A 13,349-nucleotide genomic window follows, 5' to 3' on the forward strand; every position below is an offset into this window, starting at 1 on the left:
ACAGGAGACCCTTATATCTGAGAGAAGTACTCATCGAAGTTGTCCATGGCAACCTTGGTGCAGTCGAAACCATAGATCTCACGCTGCACATCGGCATCAGCCCATTTGTCAGGGACCGGACCCTTGCCAGCGCGGAGGGCAGCGAACTGCTTGTCACGCTCCTCCTTAGCGGCACCCTCACCCAAGTGGAGGGCACGACCAGAAGCGGTAGCCATATCAACTAAAGCCTCGGCACGGCTCTTGCGGATCTTTTCGTAAACACGGAGAGCCTTGTTTATGGACTCAGGGTCAGTGTTGGGGAGTTTGGAGAGAACAACGCCAAGAACAGCACCATCCTCAATCGCCTGGGCAGCACCTTGCGCGAGGTGAGGCAGAGTTGGGTGACAAGCATCGCCAACCAAGGCAACAGAGCCGTGAATCCAAGTAGGGAGCGGCTCGTGGACACGCAGCTTCCACTCGCAGACCTCGCCCTCAGGAACATAGTTCAGCATTCGCTGAACCATGGGACAGAAATCAGAGAAAACCTCCATCATGGCAGGCTTAGAACCCTTCGTAGTATACGTGGCATTTGTGGCGGCTGCGAAGTTACTATCGGGCTGCGTAGTCGAGAGGTTATAGATGGTATTATTAGAGACAGCATAGGCAATAATGTGTCGCTTCTCACCGATCCAACGAGTAACTCGATTGCTGTTAATGAGGGCCAAAAGTTCGGAGTCGTCTTTGATTTGGTCTTTATGAATCATGATACGATAGGCCGCCTGTTGGGTGTCTTTAACGCCGACATCCACACCAAGTTGCTTCAGCATTTCCACGCGGGTCATACTCTTGATACCATCGGCAGCGAGAAGTACATCGCACTTGACCTTAAATGGGACAGCACCCTCAGCGCGGGGTGTTGCAGTGAATGATGGTCGAGGGCAAAATGAGTCCACGTTGTCTGCGTTGATTCCAAAGTGGAACTTGATTGTGGGATGTTTCTTACATCCTTCGTATAATCCACCGGCTAGGGAAGCACGGTGGCCAACCATGTGCTTATATCCGTATGTGCTTTCAATATACCGTAGATCCACATATGCATGCTCATTATCTGTTGCGCCGTCTGCACACACATATTAGGTTCATGTTTAGTTTCCAATGGTCAATTATGCCATACCTCTGACAGATGTATCCTCAATATTCACAGCTTCTGCCTCAATGCCCTTCCAGACACCAAGTCCATCCAGGACGCGAGCCATATTGGGCGCCAATTGAATACCAGCTCCAACGAAGCCGAGGTCGCTAGCGGCCTCATAAACATCAATATTCTGAAAACCCCGTTGGGCCAAAGCTAGGGCGCAAGTCAGACCACCCATACCTGCACCCAGAATGGCGATCTGCAAATCCTGTGGTCGTTTCGTCATTGTAACGGAGGTGAATGGAGAAGAAGTTCTAAAGATATCTAGAAGAAAACATGTGTCAAAGATAGTGCGAAGGGTCTGTTTATAAACAAATTATCAAGTATCGCCCGAGCGATGCTGCCGACACGTTTCGCACTTTCCTTCATGGCCACGGCGGAGTAAATCTTTCCCGCTTCTCCCACATTCTCCCCACAATATTCCTCGCACGGGCTTGGGTTCCCATTGTGTCCTGGGTGGACTTTATCCGCTTGGGGGTTTGATGGTTGGTCATCAGGACATGGTGCCCAGGTGGAAATTCCTGGTGCCGAGTCCGAATACAGGTCATCGTTCACACGTCGTACTACGTCAGCCTAGCCTTGTGGTCGTGGTGAATCAGCACCATGAAATTGCAGCTGCCCTTCCCCCTGTATCTTTAGACTTGAAGCTACCTTGATCTCAAAGCAATGGTGCCTGGATTCATATCTCCTCTCGTGTTCTCAGTGTGTTGTCCAGGATCCACCAGCGCATGGCCAACATCCTAGTGTGCCAATCGCGAGTAGATTTTCCACAATATCCAACCCCGGAATTTACCCCGGAATTTACCCCGGGTAAAACCGCTACACATTCCCGTGTAAAAAGAATGGTTAATACTGAATTTTGAAACTGCCGATGGTCGAATGGATTTGTGTCTGTAGTGTGGGCTCTAACGTGATATCAATATTAGCGAGGCGCGACCAATGACTTTGTAAAACTACCTATTGGAGAGTGATTACCTACATAATTTATGCAAAGGCAAAGGCTTCCGCAATTCGATCCCAAAAAAGTGTATTAAGTTAAGTGTGTCTATTACGGGAACTTCATATCCATGAGAGTTATCGCAATGGTGTGTTTTTGCGTCCAATGATAATGAATAGATATTTGCGCCCTAATTTCAATGGCTTTGAAGTTCAATAGGTATAGGCATCGTGATTAATTAATGATCACAGAGCAGAAGGACTAGAAATATATCTGATGGCATAAAGATAACGCACAAGCTCAACGGGGCGACTTCATAACCCCCACATCCAGGGCGACGTGGCCAATCACAAGAGAGATACCCCACAACCATGTGGCATTCTGCATAGTGTGACCACCCGGGCACCTTATTAATAGTACCATGCGGGAGTCTAAGGTTTTTATAAAATTATTTTATGGTAATTGTTGGGTGTAAAATATTTTAAAATATTTATACACGTTTGATACTTTTTTTTTGAAGAAATGTTTTGGGTTTTAAAATACTTTGGTTCTACTTTCTTTGTTTTATGTATGTTTTGTATTAACAAAAGCGTTTTGGGTCGGTTTTGCCAAGAAGCAAATATTTTATACACATTTTCTGCTAGCATTCTGAATTTTAAACATATTTTACCACTATTTTAAAATTGATCTTGAATTTTAAGAGTGTTTTATCATGATTTTCTGGTATTTTATTAGAATTTTTTTTAGGGATTGAACAACTTTATTAAATTTTAAATTCATTTTTGTTCTGATGTTATATATGTCCTCGAATCTATACTATCTATCCTTAAAATTTAGGCACTAATCCTTATATTCTCCTAGTTTACTAACGATCTATTAAGCTATATCTATTTTAACTAGCGGATATCTAGATTTCTCGAATACTATTAATCTAAGAATGTGGTAAGCGCTAGTATCTCGAGCTACCGAGATTATTTGCCTCTAGTTCTAATCTACCTAGGTAGGATATCTAAACGGTTTTATAGTAGTCGCGCTATTATATAGCTAGAAACGATAGTCCGCGATTAGAATAGTGCTAGGGTTAAACCTAGGATATCTATAGTATCGATAAGAAAGTATAAGGGTATTATAAGGGTATAATAAGCGTGTAACCGGCGCGGGTTATAATTCCGGATCTCTAAAATATATATATAATTATAGTATTAGTTACTATAGAAAAAGAAAACCGGATTAGGTTTATACTTAGAAATAACGTACCTAATTTATTAGGTTCTATCCGTTATAGGAATAAAACGAGAAGGGCTACCTAGGACGTACTATAATTAGTATAGGTACTTACTATAAACTTATATTATAAAACCTCCCTCTTTAAGTAATCGTTAAGGCTATTTAGAAACCTTCTATAGAGCCTTATCGGTGACCGACGTTATATATAAAGTTAGTATAAATATAGGTAGATATTTAGTCCTAGAAGAGGATTCGAACTTATATATCTAACCCTAATCTTCCTTCGATAATCTAATATTCGTGATCTATTATTAGGTTAGAGGTTAGTAGTATAATAGTAACTTTAATAATATACGTAAGATATACTACTGATAAATATTAATAGATATTATAGTCTCGTTACTAGGTAGGAATTATTAGCACTTTTTCTTAAGGTATATAAGTTATAAACCTTATACGGTAAACGTAAGGTGCTTAGCCTAGGTAAGGTAAAGTAGTTTATATATTATCGTATAGCACTACGAGAAATATTAGTCTCTTTTCTAATATTCTAATATCCTTAGTCTTATCTTTAGTTTCTAAGTATATTCTAGTTAATAGACTTCGAAGTTTAGACCTAGAATAACTACCTATAAAAGTATATAATAAAAGCCTTATACCAATTTTATTACCTTTATAGAGATATCCGTCCTTTATATCTATAGAAGTAGCCGGGGAAGATATATTAGGTAAATAGAGTAGAGAGTTATCCTTACCTCGATTAAATAACTCTTCTATCGAATCTCCTACTTTTATTAATATACCCGAGGTTATAGTAAAGAGGATTATAGGATATCCTCTTAGTTTCGCGAGATAGAAATATAAATCGTATTTAGTGACTCGTTTTAGGATAGGGATTATTACGTTAATCCTTATAATTAGACTAGTAGGTGACCTAGGATAAGTTAGGAATATTAGTGAGTTATTCTAATTAGGGTAGTAATATTCTTCTATAACTTAGCGGTATTATAATTAAAGTAATCGTAAGGAAATAGTAGAATATATTAATTATATATTCTTTAGATAAGGAACTAGAGTAGAATTATATAAGTATTTATATTATAATTATAGATTCGAACCTAGGTGATTTAGATTTCTAGCTATAAGATCCTATTTATTTAGTATATACGTATATAGCCTAGTAATATCTAGGCGTAAGTAATAGCTAGTGTCTCCTATTCTCTTACTATATTTAAACGAGTCTAGGATATCTACTCTATAGATATCGATATAGTATTATCTCCTCTAGGTTATATTTTAATCCTACTTAGGATAAATGATTTAGAGTATTTAATTATATTATAACAATATATAAAGAATAAAGTAAGATAAGAGTTAAGGAGTTAAGGAGATAAAGAGAGACGAGTTCTAAATATAGTAGGAGCACTTCGGGGAAATATCACCTAAATCTTTAAGCCCTAATAAGTAGAATAGTGAAAAGAACTCGAATATATTTATTTAATTATAGATCTCCTAATATATATATCTATTTCTTTTAGATAGCTACGTTACTTAACTTAAATTTTAACTAATAAATAGCGTCTAGAAGAATATAATATACTATATATAGTATATAAATATATTACCTTATTCTAGATTATTCGCTCCCTATCCTAACTAATTACTCTATAATATAAGGTTCTCTAATATATACTCCTTTAAGTATAGTAGAGCTAAGAGACTAATAATATCGTTACTATTATATTAAATTCGGAGCTACGGGAGTCTAAGGATTAAGTCCGGAGTACTCGTAGGCTATAGAGTCTATATATATACGAACACTCGTTACTTTCCGTATATTAACTTATAGGCGAAAATCCCTTTAATCCGGACTATACCTTTTATATTATATTTAAGGAAGTCCTTAATATATAATATAATACGTTTTAACATAGACCTATATATTAGATATATATATAAGAAAACGACCTTTATCTTAATATAACTAGTGGTAACACTCTATAGATAGTAGGATATCTTATACTTACTTATTAAAGAACGAGACCTTCTTATACTAATAGACTAGGTTAGTACTAGGATCGCTAACATTAGGGACCTAGTACTACTTATCGTACGTATAGCGTAGGAGAATTAGAAAAGGATAGTCTACTCGGAGCGAAGATAGCCTTATCGGTATATTATTAAATATATTTAAATGTCTTAGTATATAGGGGCTCTATAATCTAATATCTAAGTATTACCTAGTGGAAAGATATTAGTTTATCTCGCTATATATTAGTATAAATAAGTCTTCTTTAGGCGTGATATTAATAAGTAGTAAATTAAAAAGACTTACGAATACTAATAGATATACTTTAGCCGCTTACTATACTATAGCTATCCTATTAGGGTCTTCTATAGAATAGGCCCCTTCGAGGTATAAACGTAAAGTACGTCGAAAACTCTCCTTAGATAATATAACCTTCTCGATATCTCGTCCGTTACTTTTAGTAATCGTTATTTTAAGTAATCTAAACAAAGTAGAATAAAGTTATTAGTTTATTAGTCCGAAAATGTTATAATTAACACTAGAATAGAGATATTTTAGGGTAGGGGAGATATTATACCGATATAGACCTTTACCTACTAGGGTATTATTATACTATACTACCGTATACTCTCTTACCTTTTAGGTATAATAAACTCCGATATATATATTTAGCCTCCGCTATATACGCTAGAAATTTACTACTTTTTTATTTATTAGCGGTATAATAATATCCTCTATAGACACTATACTAGCCTAGTTAATATCGAACTCGGTTCTATTAGATATCGAGTATAATCTCGACCGTAACCTTCTTATTTCTTAAGTAGTAATAATTACTACTTCTAGAAGCCGTTATAGTCTTAACCTTATATATTTCACTATATAATCTAAGTTTATTCGATCTTCGCGGTCTATCGAACTCTAAGTAAGGATAGAATTACTCTTAGCTATAATAGCGAAGGTATTCACGATATTATCCTCGGATAAGCGGTAAGAAGATATAAATATAATTATAGTAGCTTAATAGAATATAGCGTTAATCTATAACTTTAATAAGTGTTAACGTAAAATTAAAGGGAAAATAATCGACGCTCGTACGTATTCCTATAACTAATACGATTCGAGATAAGTGTCCGGGGACTATAATCTTAACTAGCCACTTAGAAATTAGAAATATCTTAGCTTAGTAAGGAACCTTACTTTACTATTAAGTGTAAGAATCTCTTCTATAAGTAGTATATAAGCTATCTTCGAAATTCCTCCGTATTCCGAGTAATAAGGATCACTAGGAAAGAATAAGACTAGATCTAACGTAAGAGTAATTTATAGTAGAGGAGAACACTCCGAAGCTATCCTAAGCTCTTAGTAGAAACGTTATTATACGCTTTTTAAGCGTATAGCTACTATCTAGCGCTATTCCTAGATAGTATAATAGTAACGACTAAAAGAATTAATATTATAGTCTAGATTCTATCGCTTAGGCTCTATAACTAGGTATTTCCTATACCTACGAGTTACTTATAGACGCTTAAATCTAGTATTATCTACCTATTATAGTATATCTCCGATAAAGGCTATATAGAAAGCTATTAAACGTATTAGCTTACTATTAGGCTAAGGGATATTAATACCCTAGTTAAGTCTACGTAGAGTAGTAAGACTTATAATAATATCCTTAAAATTACTTCTATAAGGCCCGAGTATTACCGGAAGAATATTCGTATATAATAAGCGTTCGGAAATCGGAAGATATATAGGGATTAGATAAACGCCTATAATACTACGGTATATTATTCGGTATAAACTAAACCCGTTAATAAATATCTAATATAGGAATAAAATATAACGTTATTCGAAAAGAGTATTAATTAGAAATTAGCGGCTATACTACTCTATTTCTAATTCGGCTCTAATAGGATTTATTTACTAAAGAGCTTTTACTTTCCGGACTCTATAATTATAAATATAATATATTATAAAGGCAGAGTTTAGTAATTATTATATAACGCTATTAGGGAGGTTCTTAAATTTTCTATCTAGCGATACTTCTTAAGCCCGCCTAAGGATATTATATTCGTAGATATAAGTTTACTCGTCCTCGACGATAATAAGTTTAAAGGGTTAGAATAGTAGACCTTAGCTAGCTAGAGTATTATAGAGGGCCGGAGTAGCCTTAGAGGAGCGATATATAGCTTAGAGGTAAATATAAATTAAATCCTATAATTTTCCTATATAAAGTATATAGCCGAGATATATTAGGATAGAAGAAGAGTAGTAATCCTTCTAATACCGATAGTAAATAATATCGGATAGAAAGATAGGGGAATTATTAAGGTATATCGCGAACTATCTAGATATAGAACGTACTAAAGTGCCCTATACTATAGAATACTATAACTCGCCTAGTCGTAGTATAAACTATACTATCCCTTTATATATACTAGACTTAAACTATAGGGAATAGAGTAGTTTTATTAGAAGGGGAATAGGATCGATAAGATATATATATCTTATCGAGCTATTATAAAGCCGGCGATTAGTAGGGGATAGTATAGGAAGTTAGGTAGGGATAATAGGAATTTTTCGACGCTAGAGGGGGAGTAAATTAACTTATCCTCGAAGCCTCTTATTTAAAGTAGCCTTATCCTTTAGTAGTTCTTAGATTATTCTAAGATTAGTGATAGTCTATAGGATCTATATAAGGGAGGTATAGTATTTACGTATAATCCTAGCGGTATTAAGCTATAATATAAGAAGAAGTTAGAATTAGTTTATTAGAGTTAAGATATATAGTATACTAATAGATTCGAGAGGTATATCTAGTATAATATAAGTCGCCCTCTATAGCGGAGGCATTTCCGAAGAAAAAGCTAGTATAAAGGTAATAGATAGAGTAGGGAGTATATCTATCGATAGTACGTCCGGATTAGCTAGATCTTAATCTATATTAACTTTAGCGTCTTCGAGATCTTAAGATACCTAAGTTTCTTCTACTAAGGTTTTAATAATTAGTTCGGTTTCTTCTATAGTAAAACCGGTTCTAGGGCGTTTAGTGTCTATCTATTATATATCCTCTAGTAGATATTCGATTATTAACTCTATAAGATCACTTCCTATCTAAAGGTTATATTACTATTAGTGTTAGATAAAATAGAGAAAGTACGAACCTATATAATAGGAGTAATACTATTATCTATTAGTGAATTAGATATAACACTTTCTATATCCTTAATAATATCTAGCGGGAGGGGGTAATTATTTTTAAATGCCTTAATCGATAGTATAATAGAAGCGGCCCTATCCGCTAGAATTTTAGTAATAGAATCTAACCGGGCGTAGAATTATATATTTAAGAGGAAGGTTATCCTTATATAGTGACTAGGGCGTAATATAGTTAGAGTAGCCTATATTTTTTTATATTTAGTCTCTAGTAGATAGTATTCGGATTAGAAAGTTATTTATATTACGAATAGTATCTTTAAAGTAGGGCTAGAATATAATAGATTCGGAATAAGAATATAAAAGGAAACGTACTAAGATTAATATATTAGGGATAAGAATTTAGGGATTTCTAGAATTAGTAAGATATTTAAGGTTAGTAATATATAATAGCGAGAGAGAAGAGACTTATATTCTATTTAGGTGACTTTTAAAGTGTCTAACTATCCGTTAGATCGATATATCTATAGTAATTAATATAAAATGCTTAATAAAGATATAAATTAATATAAGGGATAGATCTTAAATACTAATATAGATAAAAGATCTATTATATAGTCCTAAGTAATATACTATAAGGTCTATAATAGGGTTAAAGTATAGTAATTCTATTACTACTCCCTATAAAAGAGAAAGAAAAAAATCTAGATTAATAAAAATATTCTCTCTTTAAGTAAGGAAAATATTAATAAGCCTAAAGACTCTAAAGAATATCTAAGTAATTTAATAGTCTAGTCCTTCTAATAACGAAATTATATAGGTAGTTATCGATTTAAAGTATAAGGGCTCTCCCTTATCTTTCACTTTTATTTAATCTCTCCCTTATTAACTTACACCCCCTATATAGACTATTAAGCCTTTTTTATCTCTAAGGGTATAAGATTATTCGTCCTAATTCCCTAGATATCCTACCTTCTTTTATTTTAATAATAGACACTCTACTAGTCCCTAAGTATAATAGATCCCGACGGTCTTAGAGTGGAAGTATAAGCTATTAATATTTAGGCCTAGAGCATTTAGAACTTAACTAATATAAATAGGTACGGTAAAAATTATTATCTTCTACTCGAGTAGCTTTTAAACCCCCCTCTTAGTAGAATCCCGCTCGTCCCTAACTATTACTTTACTATCTACCGAGTTAATAAATAAGACCGAGCGAGAAACACCGAGGGTCGATCTTTATACTAGTACTATATTAGTTTATAATAAGGTCCTTAAGAATATAGAGATAATAACGCCTACCTACGACTCTATTAGTAATATAGAGATCGAGTACCCTATCTCTATATACCTTAGGGCTAAACTATCTAGCCTTAAACTTAATAACACCCTTAAAGAATACGACGCTCTAAGCCCTCCCCTAATACGTAAAAAGCGGAGGTATACTCGACGTATACCTACTATAAATACTAAGTAGTATAAGAGGGATAAGTTACCTATACGAGAGGTATATAAGACTACTCTTCGGTAGTAGTATCTATATTATTTAAATCTCGAGGGCGTTAAGGAGCTTATTAAGGAACACTACCTTACTATCGAAAAGCCGTCCTATAAATAGATACTCCTAGTATAGCGTACCGAAGCTAACGCTAGAAATTAGAAGTATATTACTCTACGAAATTTATAGGTATATAATAAAGTAATAAACTCGAATATTTTAGAATAATTATAAATACTAATACTAATATTAGTATCTAGAACCGAGTTAATTATATTATCCGGATATTATAAAACGAGTCCTTACCTCTCTCGATAATTACCGAAGAAGAAACTCTATAGAATTTCTTCTATAGGAGGTTTAATAAGGCGGACTTCCTTACCTATTTTAGGTTTATTACTAAATAACTTAATTACGGGAATATAGGTAAATAAGGTTATTTATTTATTCGTAATATTTAGGTAAATCTTATAACGAAGGTTAAGATATAGTATAATATTACTAACACTTAAGGAAAGACCTCTACTATAGCTATTAGATAGTAGTCTATAGTATAGGACTACTAGGGAGAAATTATAGATAATCTAAATCTTATAGGCGTAACTCGAAAACTCTTTAGGGAGTTAGAACCCTATATACCTAGATAGAAACGCTAATATAAAGCTCCTCGTCCCCGTTAGAAGATATTCTTTTCCGGTCTAAGAGTTACTTTAATAGTCTCCTAGGGGAGAGACCCTAGTATATTCTCTTATACTATTAAGCTATATATAACTTTAGTGTATTTTTATAGGATATAGGTTTTATTTTATTCGTATATATATATATTAATATTTTAAGATATAAAGTCCTAGTCCTCTTATACTAAATAAGGAATTATAAACTATAAATATTAAAGGCCTCCCTAATATTATAAAACTATAGTTTATATAGATAATTAGGAATAAGCTAATACTAGAGTTTAGTAGATTAAAAAAAAAAAATCTAGAAAGTTATATAGATATATATATATAGCTATATATAGCTTAAGAATTATCCCCTCCTAAGGCCCTTTCTTAACTTTAAAACTTTCCCCTATCTACCTAGTTTATATCCTATTACTATAAGAGTATCTAATATATATCTGCTATTAAGCTATAATCTAGAGGTAACTACCTTATCCTCCCCGTACCCTAACCTTAACGTAGGAGTGTTATTAGCTTAAATCTAAGGAGTTAATAAGGCCCCCTAGAACACTAAAGCTATAGATTACGACCCTAAAGCTATAGTATTATTATCTCCGGAGTCCTTTAAGGAGGTAAGATAAGTATATCTCGAACACTAACTAAATCTAATGCTCTTAAGAATAAAAATAATAGCGATATATAATAAGTCGCTCGGTATACACTATTACTAGAATAGCACTCTAGCGATTTTATTCTACTTCCTTACGCTAGATAGTAAACACTATCTCTAGGTCTAAGCTATAGATAGTTAGTCGAGCCTACTAATATCTTTATTAAAGGGCTATCTACCTTTCCCGATCCTAAGCCCTTATTCTACGATATACCGTAGTTTATCACTATAGAAGATCTAGGATTAGCGCCTATAGATATCCTTAATAGAGACACGTATATACGAGATATCTAGTATTATCTATAATTAGTTTAGATTTAGGTAATAGTACGCGCTATCTAGGAGTTAAATACCCGGATAGATATCTAGTTACGCTATAATACCGTATAAGGGTAGGATTTATAAGCTAATAGAGGTATTATATGTCTAGTCTAGCTCCTTACTAGACTAGGAAGACTAACCTAGGCCCCTAAAGTTATCTAGGACCCTAAGGATCTTATAGGCTAGGTTATAATCGGCCACGAAACACTTTAATATACGTCTAATAGTATAAGTTTAGATCCTAAGTAAAGCGGTATAGGCCTCTAGTATCTAATACTAATTATATTACTATATACTTATATTCTGTAAGGTACCGGGTACTTATATCGAAACCAAAATTGATTTATAAAGGAAAATTCTAACGATTTTCCAAAATTCTAAGCATATTTCAAAATTTTCATAAAATGACACAAAATATGAACACTACGAACAAAATACCATCTGTTTAATATGGTAACGCACTAATAAAATGTTTTGACAATACATAATGTAAAGGAAATATAAAATAGAAGTAGAATAAAATTGTAATAAGTTAATTTTTATAAATAAAAGTATCAGATAACTCTTTTTTTGCAAAAAAGTCTTGTATGATACTTTTTTCTTAATTTTACAAAACATAGAGCTCCCTGCATGGTACTTTAGATACATAGTACGATACGCAGGATGCTAGATAGAATTCCCTAATAGGTAATATGGGTTAGCTTGATCTACAGTAGATTAGCAGGTTGGAAGAACGTCCTCCTCTTTTAGAAGCCTATGGATAAATAACCCTGTTTGAACATATCCGTGGCCTTTTTGTGACAACATCACGTCTAGTTCCATCCGCAAGCCAGAACCCAAGTCACTAGCCCGTATCTCTGAGTTAGAGTCTTGAAATTGCATAGCTGTGTGCCCTGGTTCCCCAAATAAATTACAATATAGAATGGTGCCTCGAGTATCAGGCATCTTGTGCTTACCTAGATATCACCGGAATTATTGTAACAGTTAACGGCGACAGTTTCAAAGTAACCTAGAGGGCGATTATAATGAACTAGTTCTGAGCTTCATGCATAGGAGGGGCTCAGAAAGTGATAGTTGCTAGTGCTGAGGTGCGTTTTGATTTCCCGAAACGGCACCACAGTACGTTGCGTTCATGGAACCAACATTGCGACGGCCTGCTTGTTGACCCTGCGTGCTATACAAATCAATAAACTCCGAGACATTGTATTTGGACTTCTATTCATCTCTCTCCATCTCGCTCCATCAAATCACCAGCTCAACCTATTGCGTCTTTCTTCTTTCGCAAGAATTTCCTCCCGTCTTCCATTCTACCGAACTACGGGCTTAGAATCTGCCGATACCTAACGAAGCCATGGCTATCGCTCAAGAGCTGTTCTCGTTCAGATTTCATCACATTTCTTACCTCCACAGCTCCCACAGCAGGCCGAGGAAGACGTAGCCCAACTGGAGAACCAGATGCCTCCTACAACGCGGGCCACGGGAACTCTGGGGCCGATACTGGCCAAGGATGAACTGGTACAAGGTAACTGCCACCTATCAGAAACGTTTCAAAGTAGTACCAATAGTTTCTGCTTGCAGTTGACTGCGCGGTCTTGAAAAGCGGCCATCCATTCTCTTTCTGGTGCGTCCAGAGGTGAGTCATAACATGAGATCCTTGTTGGGAACATCATCT

The 13,349-nt window shown here is 34.7% G+C and overlaps 1 protein-coding gene across 1 annotated transcript; it reads right to left on the reverse strand.

Moving 5' to 3' along the window:
- Positions 1 to 11: 11 nt before the first annotated feature.
- Positions 12 to 1,400, reverse strand: N7457_005797 (putative monooxygenase; the record flags this gene model as incomplete). Its single annotated transcript, XM_057176841.1, has 2 exons — positions 12 to 1,099; positions 1,154 to 1,400. 2 exons carry the CDS (start codon positions 1,398 to 1,400, stop codon positions 12 to 14), a joined length of 1,335 nt encoding a protein of 444 aa, XP_057031143.1.
- Positions 1,401 to 13,349: the final 11,949 nt, after the last annotated feature.

Source organism: Penicillium paradoxum (assembly GCF_028828445.1).
Source record: "Penicillium paradoxum strain IBT 22861 chromosome Unknown utg000005l_segment0_segment0, whole genome shotgun sequence".
NCBI lineage: Eukaryota > Fungi > Ascomycota > Eurotiomycetes > Eurotiales > Aspergillaceae > Penicillium > Penicillium paradoxum.